Genomic DNA, 8801 nt, shown 5'->3' with positions numbered 1-8801 from the left:
CTCACTACTTGCCAGTTCAGCGATTCAATTTAGGCTGCCATTGCTTCTTGTTTTGTTCATACGCTTAGGAAATATAAGGTTCTGTCCTTCCTGATCCGGTAGGTCGCTTTTCAGATTTCTTCCGTACACTTCTAAACACAGTAGCAGATGAACTCTCAGGTTGACTGAGCAGTAGGCATAATTACCGCCCTCCCCACACCGATTGTGGAAAAGATATGAAGTTTTATTATTATTATTATTATTATTATTATTATTATTATTATTATTATTATTATTATTATTATTATTATTAGCTGTATGGTGCAAGGAAGCCTGAGGCTTATGCTGCACCAGCCAAAAAAAATTCTGAATGACCCCGAGAGAGAGAGTCACCAAGAAAAAAGAATGTCCAGCTCAGGACCCTGGGTATGCCAAGCCCATACTCACCAGATGTGAGTTCCTGGGGTTAAATGCCAGATTACTTAAAAATGCAGGTAACAGCGAATTAAAGATCTTCCATGACAAGGTCAATCTTTACATAGAAACAAAATACTGATGGATGCCCATGCTTAAAATTAATTATCATTTACCAGGTAAATGATAATTAATTTTAATACTGATTACTTTTATTAATTTTAATTTTGATTTTGATTACTACCAAAAAAAAAAAAAAAAAAAAACAATAAATCATGAACACAATCGTTAACCATATTTAGAAGTCACACGAGCTTGAACCACGGTACACTCAAAAAGCGTGTGCGCTGCTGCGCACACGCTTTTTGAGTGTACCGTGCTTCAACAAATACGTTGCTTCAACAAATATGTTGAAGCAACGTTCTGTTCCTCTAAAAGGGTATTTAACGAGAGCTCAGATTTCTCTATCAGCTTTCCAAAAATACCTATAAAAGGACAATGTTGTTCTGATCATAATGTAATATACAATATTTCTGTTATATTATAGGTTTTTAAAATTTCAAACCGATACATAAATCCTTCTAGAATACAATACAAACTCGATGATACGCATCCGAAAAGGATAAGTATCATAGAGTTTGTATTGCATTTTAGAAAGTTAAGCTCTGTGATACGTATACGTATCACAGAGCTTAACGGATACGTATCACAGAGCTTAATACTGATCGGCACATTTTACCTAAGATGGCTGATTTAGTCGTTTTCACTCAAAGGTAGTGTGGTTTTTTTCTAGGAACTCTAGGTTTTCGTCCAGCAAATAGCAATTCGACAACTGAACATATGCAATTTACAGACATATGGTGTAATATGGCCGAAGTTGCTGATGTGCCTAAAACCCTACTAAAGCTATTATTACCAGTAGTCGTTGTTGTTGTTCTAATAGGGTTTTAGGAGCATCAGTAACTAAGGCCTTTTTGCTCTGTATATAATGTTTGTAAATTTCGTGTGTTCTGTGGTCGATTTTTTGTTTTCTGGATGAAAACCCATGCTCCCCTCGCCTGAGACCAACTAACTCAGCCAAGCTGCGAAAAAAGCCCATAGAAACAGCTCACGTCATGGACGGGACTCGAACTCAGATCTTTTCCACCGGGTGTGGAGAGGACGGAGATTCTACCAACTGTGTTGCCCATGAGAGCTACTACAACCAGCTACATATCAAAAGTAACATAATGTATTATCTGAATGAATGGTTCTCTGACTGATCGGATGATGCGAGCTGAATTGGCAGCCACGTTCACTGGATCTCAACTCCTAAGAATACCATGTATGGAGTTCATGAAAAACGTGGTTTATAAACGCAAGGTGAACACAAGAGATGTACTACTTCAGCGAACGTTTGATGTCCAAGACACGTTACTAACGCTGCAATTCTTCAAAAGATTACATGTTCCATGGTGAAACAAGCCATGCTCGGTAGCATAGTTGGTAGAATCGCCGTCCTCCTCACACCGGAATGGAAAAGATCGGAGTTCGACTCCCATCGATGAATGGGGAATTTTCTAGGCCTTTTTCAGAACGTGGCTGAGTTAGTCGGTCTCAGGCGAGGGTAGCATGGCTTGATACTTGGCATCTTGATACTTGGGCTTTTTGTCCAGCAAACAGAAAATCAACCTCAGAACACATGCAATTTACAGACAATATACACAGAGGAATATGGTCTTAGTCGCTGATGCTTCTAAAAAAAACCCTACTACAACAACGACTTCCTCCTGAAATTGTGACATAAAGTTAGACATGCAGAGTGTACATTATACAATATTTTCTAAATCTTTGAATTTTCGGTTTGAGGTGTATAGGCACAATAAAACAAATGTTTATGCTCTAGCGCCATCTCCACGCAGCAGAAATCTAGTGTTCAAGATGGCGGAAGGTACGTACAAATTTTTGGTTAATTGAAAACGGAAAGAAATTCAAGTTTCGCGAAACAGAAAGAAGTAAATTCCTCATTGAAATATTATTCTTTGATAATTACGGTGACACAAATAAGTTGGTGTAATATCTTATGTTTGATATTGCAGCAAATTACAGTGTATATGCAAAGCTTGATATTTGTAATGTTTGGAGTTATTAGAAATTTTGTTGTAATTTAAAATTTTGTGCTTTTCATGAAGTTGAAATAATGTTTTGTTGGTTAATAACAATGCGATTATAGGCCTAGTACAGCATAATGAATTTTATACCTTTTGTGTATAGTAATGAGGTATGCATCGCGAAATGTGGTTTTTTTTTTTTTTTTTTTTCAATTTATTATTATTATTTATTTATTTACTTTGTCACAAGGCTGGAAAATAATAACCTTTCTTCGGGCTCTTGAGGGATTAATTATCCCAGTGCGTTTTAAAAGTTTCCGCGCTAAATTTCATATACAGTGACTTAACCGTTGTCTACTTTTGGATGCGAGCTTTATTGAGTTATCAACTGCAATCACATCAATGATTATGTAGTTCTTATGCCCAAAGAATGATCAAAAGCTCATTTAAATTTATATTCTGAGGTCATCTTGAAATAAGATAACCATTACAAAAATTTTATAAACACCAATGCAGTGCAGGAAGTTGTGCAATGGTTGTGAAGCACCTATGTCCCTGGAATTGTTAAAATTGCTGAAGGGACCATAGGGGAGAAAAGGAAAAAAAAGACTCCAGGTTATGGGTACACCTTGTCACCGCCTTGCGGCTGTGTCCACAGGACGGATTCTAGCAAAAGAAGTATGGGTTTTTAAATAGACTTTCATTTTTGGCTAGTGAGAAAAGATTAGGTTAGTTTACACCAATAATTCAGGACAGATTCAAGCAAAAGAAGCCACATTCTCTGGAGGTGTACCCATAATCTGGAGTCTTACCAAAAAAAGTAATAATGGAAGGTGGAGTCCCCAAAACCAATTATGCACCTGGGTCCCAAAGTACCATTGCCTGTATCTTGAGTATTGCCTATTTATTGCTCTTAAGTTTTAACAGTTTGATTCAAACCATATCTAAAATGCATGCAATTAAATCCAAGGGTAACTTGATGGTAATGTTTTTATTTTGATCCACTATTATGAAACATATTCACCACTCAGATCATGAGCACTGCCCATTTAGAACTTGTGTTTACAGGCAGATCCAAATGGATATCAGGTTTGCATTCTAATTCAAACCACATGACTAATCCTCCAAGACACTTTAGTAACTGCACCACTTGTCACTCATTTGGAAAGATTTGATGTTGAATCCTCTCAGATATGAAAGGAATTCCCAGCTGATTTCAGGCAGTGGAAGTAGGAATCTTTCCCATGAATTATTCTGGGTTTTTAAACTTGCACAACATGTAAATCAGTCCACAAACCCATGTTCACAGACACAAAAATACTAGATAATGCCAATAAACTGGTATGATTTAGTGCAATATGATCAACTTAATCATTGCATCAAGAAAATCCATCAAGGCAACAACTGATGTGAGGAGGGTCTAGAGTGTGTTCCAGTGGCCTTGTTTTCATTTAAACCTGCCATCTCAAAACAAAGTGACCACTACTTAAATCATCAGCCAGCATTACCCATTTAAAATTGTGTTTACAGTGTATGTAAACACAAGAGTTTCGAATGGGTAATGTTTATTTGTTTGCTTATAATCCAAACAAAGTTTATAGTTTATGACGATTTTATATAGTATTTTGATGGGCTTGTTTTTATTTTGAGCTGCCATTATTAAAACAAAACGGCCATCACTCAAGCTATATGCACCGCCTATATGAACCACAGATGCTTGATGGGATTGATGTCTGCAGAATTTGGAGGCCAGGGCAATACCTGGAAGTCTTCCTCGTGTTCTGCGAACCAGTCTCAAACAATCCAGGTGGTGTGGCATGGCGCATTATCATGCTGAAAGACGGCACCGCCAGAGGGGAAGACTTGCCACAAAAGGGTGTACTGGTCAGCAGTGATGTTTATGTAGGTGGTAGATATCAGAATGCCCAGCATATGGATGACTGGACCCAGGGTATCCCAGCAGAACATTGCCCAAAGCATGACACCGTCGCCACCGGCTTGTTTTCGTCCTACAGTGCATCCAGGCACCACACTTCCCCAGGTAAATGATGCATACATACTTGGCCGTCCACATGGTGCAACAAGAAACGTGATTCATCGGACCAGACGACCTTCTTCCAATCACTGAAGGTCCAGTTTCGATGCTCGCTTGCCCATTGTAGGCGCTGTCGCCGGTGAACCGTGGTTAGCATGGGCACTTGGAGTGGCCTGTTGCTATGCAGCCCATTTTCAGCAGGCTTCTATGTACTGTGTGTTTTGACGCATTACTCCCGTCATCAGCATTCCAATTACTGGCGAGTTGCGCCACAGTTGCCCTTCTGTTGCTACATAACATCTCGAGCATCGATGAGCCGTGGTTGTCCAACATCTCGCTGGTGCTTTGTGGGTTTTCCCTCTTCGGACTGCTTTTGTTAGGTACTAACCACTAACCACTACTGACCGTGAGCATCCCACCAGCTGTGCCGCTTCGGATATGCTCTGACCCAGTCGTTTGGACATTACAATTTGGCCTTTGTCAAACTTGCTTAAGTCCACTGCCTTTCCCATCTGAAGTAACACTGATTAACGGAGCTCAGTATCAGGTGTTTTTTATACCATCTCCCAACCCATGCACGTGCCTCAGTTCACCTGCAATTGCTTCGATTTGCATAACGACTTACTGGTCATAATGTTTTGGCTCATCGGTGTATATTATTGATGGTGGAGGGGGGGGCCATCAAAATAGCCTTCTGGAACAACCATTATGCAGTAAACTTAGCTCATGTGATGAGGTGAAAATACTGACCTTTACTTTACTTGTTAGCATTAAATTCATGGCAGCTTTCCAGATCAGCCTATATTGCTCAGGCTTGTACTGTGATATCAGATGGGCCATTGTTAATTAGACTATGAAAATTAAAACCTTTTAAATTATTTTACATGAATGACTTTTATCCATACATTAAATTAATTATAAATGATATCTTGATTGAACTCAAGCAGTTTCTCCAGGGTCTCACATCTGGTGAGTATGGACTTGGCACACCCAGGGCTCCGAGCTGGATATCATCATTCTTCTCTTTCTTGGTGATTCCTTTCTACTTCTCTCTCTGTCTCTCAGGGTAACTCGGGAATTTTTTTTTTTTTGGCTGGTGCAGCACAAGCCTGAGGCTTCCTTGCACCATATGGCCAATAATAATAATAAAGTGGGGGCACTGTTTCCCCACAAATCATTCCAGGTTTTTAAATTCACACTTGTAAACACGACAAAGCAGCACAAATTAAAAAAGCACAGGAGGATGGTAAGGTACAACCCCAATGCGTGCTAAAAAGTTCTCTAAGATAAACAAGTGTGTAATGTTTTCACAAATGAATAATCTTTAAAACTTTTTTTTTCCCTGATAAATTAAAAAAGGATGAAATTTGTTATACTGATGTTGAATAAAACTGTTATAAAATGCTCTCCTGGTAACTTTAATTTTTGACTATCCTAACAAATCAGATATGAATGGTTGACTCTTATTCTTTGCCACATTCTTTCAACCAATGAGATTTATTCCTGAATATACAGACTAGATCATTCACTAAGCAAAGGTCATTTAAAATTTTTAAGGTCAACTGTTAGGCTGACCTGTAAAATACTCACCAGCAAGCTGAATTTCTTAATTACTATGGTGACCATGGCAGCCATATTAGTCAAGCTGTGTGTACGATGTATACAAATATGATATTTTATATTTGGCATTTTTCAAATGTATTTTTGACCAGAAAGCCTGGTTGCAATGATATTTGTTGCTATTTTATAAACTGCTAAATGTTGTGGTATGTAAGATACTTCTAGTGCAGCCACTTTATGAAATTTTTTATTTTTTTCTAAATAATTATCGCCATTATAAATATAATATTTTTCAATTAGAGTGATTGTAGCTTTATGGACCATTAACCCTCTAGTTCAGTGGTTTTCAACCTGGGTGCCTCAACAACATTGGGGGGGGGCATGTAATTTGGGTTTAAGTTACTTAAACTTATTTTTTTAAAAAATTTATATAATTATTTCATTATAAAAAGGTGTACGGTGTCTTTTTAATTTTGTGGGATCTATAACTGATGTTTATTTAGTACCTCTATATTAGCCGGGTGGGTAAAGCGCCTGCCTGGCAACCCAAAGGTTGCAGGTTCGAATCCCGCTTCGGGCTTGGATCAGAGTAAATGCAAAAACTTTGGGAGGTGCAGAAGTTATAGCTACAGAAGCCGATGCGCCAACAACTAACAAAAAAAAAAAAAAAAAAACCTCTATATGAAGGATAAAATTATTATATATATATAATTTGTATTATGAATTGTAATTTTGTTTATAGTTATATTATTGTAATAACTATTATATAACATTTTTTTAATATTACACACACACACACACACACACAAAATCGGATCTAACAGACAGAAAATTGAGTAGGGATGCCACAAAAAAAATAATTTACTTAGGGGTGCCGTTATTAAAAAAAGGTCGAAAACCACTGCTCTAGTTGTTGCATACCTAAAAGTTACTGTTTGTCACATGCAAGTCCCCATGATACTGTGGAAATGTTTGGAATAAAGGCAGTAAAATTGGGCACTTCTTAATATGTTCATTACCTTGACAATATAGTGGATATAGAAAAAAATAATATATAATTTTTTAATTATTATTTTAATTTATTTTTTATAAATTAACGTTAAACCAGGATTAAAATTCACCACAACAGCTGGTATTTTCATAAAAAAATAAAATAATAAACTTTAATTATTATTATCTCAGCGTATAATATTATCAAATTCATTTGCAGATTTATTGTTAACTTTTATTTATGATCTGATTCACATGCATTATGCACTTGGTTGCAGAAATTCAATAAATGATTATTCACCTGTGAGGTGATCTGATTGAGGTGTATAAGGCCTTGAATGGTTTGAGCAAGCTCAATGCTGATGAGATTCTTCCTCATGCTCAGTTTCCATTCCACACCTGAATGGGCATAAATTCAAATTGAGGAAAGGCAGTTGTAGAATAGATGTCTGGAAATTTGCCTTCAGCCATTGGGTGGTTGATTGTTGGAACAAACTTCCATCTGTCGTGGAAGTTGACAGCTTAAATAAATTCAAGGTTGAAGTAGACAAACTTTTGGAGTGAATGGATGGGTGAAATGGGAAGGTTTTTTTTTTTTTTTTTTGGCTGATGCTAAATAAGCTTGCTTTCTTGCATCATATGCCTCTACTAATGCTAATGCTAAGTGTGGAAAATTGGTAGAATCAAATCTGGCTCTCATATTTTTTTATATTTTAAAAAATTCTTTAAATGTTTAAAATTTTTTAAAAGAATGAGAGCCAGATTTGATTCTACTGCTGTCCTACACTTGTTGAATTTCTGCAACCAAGTGCATAACGCTTGTGAATCAGATCATAAATAAAAGTTAACAATAAATCTGCAAATGAATTTGAAAATATTGTATGCAGAGGTAATCATCATCATCATCATCAGCCATTTTCAATCCACTGCAGGATGAAGGCCTCTCCAGCAACTTTCCAGTTCCTTCTGTTTTGAGCACTGGCCATCCATTTACTACCCACAAACTCATGAATTTCATCTATCCATCTCCGCCTTTGTCTTCCAGGTTTTCTTCTAGCTCCTCTTGGGTACCATTCTGTTATTTTCTTAGTCCATCTGTCATCATGTCTCCGAGCTATGTGTCCTGCCCAAGACCATTTTAGTTCTTTAGTTTTGATAAGAATGTCCTTTACTTGAGTTTCCTGCCTAATCCATGTATTTCTCTTCTTATCTAACAGTCTGATTCCCAATATAATTCATTGCTGTGTGGTTCTCAGCTTCTCTTCCATTCTTTTGGTTAGTGCCCAAGTTTCACTTCCATAATGCAGAGATAATAATTAAGGTTTATTATTTTATTTTTTAATATTGTGGACAGTACCAATAATTGCACATGGAATTGGTGCCAGTGCATTCACAAATTGTTATATCAGCAGCCTGTTAGTGACTGCTGTATTTGGCATGCCAAGCTGTACACATTTATTTTTGGTTTTCAATTCATATTTTACATGAAATCTAAGATATTAAATCGAAACCAAAAATAAATGAATATTGGACATCTACAGTATTCCCCTCTAGAAGTAATTTTTTCTACTTGTGATATTCATTTTTTTTAAATTACAAATATGTGCTGTTCTCAACAAATGCTTAAGTCTGTTATTACATTAACTGGTACACAGAATGCCTGAAACTCAGATCTGATTTTGGTCGAGATTCAGTATCGGGTACAGCCAATGAGAACGGCTCAGCCGGTTCCA

At 36.9% G+C, this 8801-nt stretch overlaps 1 protein-coding gene across 2 annotated transcripts in view; it reads left to right on the top strand.

Moving 5' to 3' along the window:
- The first annotated feature begins 2279 nt into the window (after positions 1 to 2279).
- Positions 2280 to 8801, top strand: part of LOC150077117 (protein dpy-30 homolog) — a 45883-nt gene continuing 39361 nt past the window's right edge. For both annotated transcript variants that reach the window (XM_090386119.1, XM_090386118.1), the window contains exon 1: positions 2280 to 2323. In XM_090386119.1, coding sequence (XP_090242245.1) covers positions 2314 to 2323 — 10 coding nt within the window. In that variant the 5' untranslated portion in view covers positions 2280 to 2313. The remainder of the gene's footprint in view (positions 2324 to 8801) is intronic.

The sequence above is a fragment of the Mastigoproctus giganteus genome, chromosome 12 (assembly GCF_048544385.1).
Source record: "Mastigoproctus giganteus isolate SK-2022 chromosome 12, ASM4854438v1, whole genome shotgun sequence".
In the NCBI taxonomy this organism is placed as follows: Eukaryota; Metazoa; Arthropoda; class Arachnida; order Uropygi; family Thelyphonidae; genus Mastigoproctus; species Mastigoproctus giganteus.
Note: the sequence above shows the minus strand (reverse complement) of the source record. Positions and strands in the feature narration are given on the sequence as shown.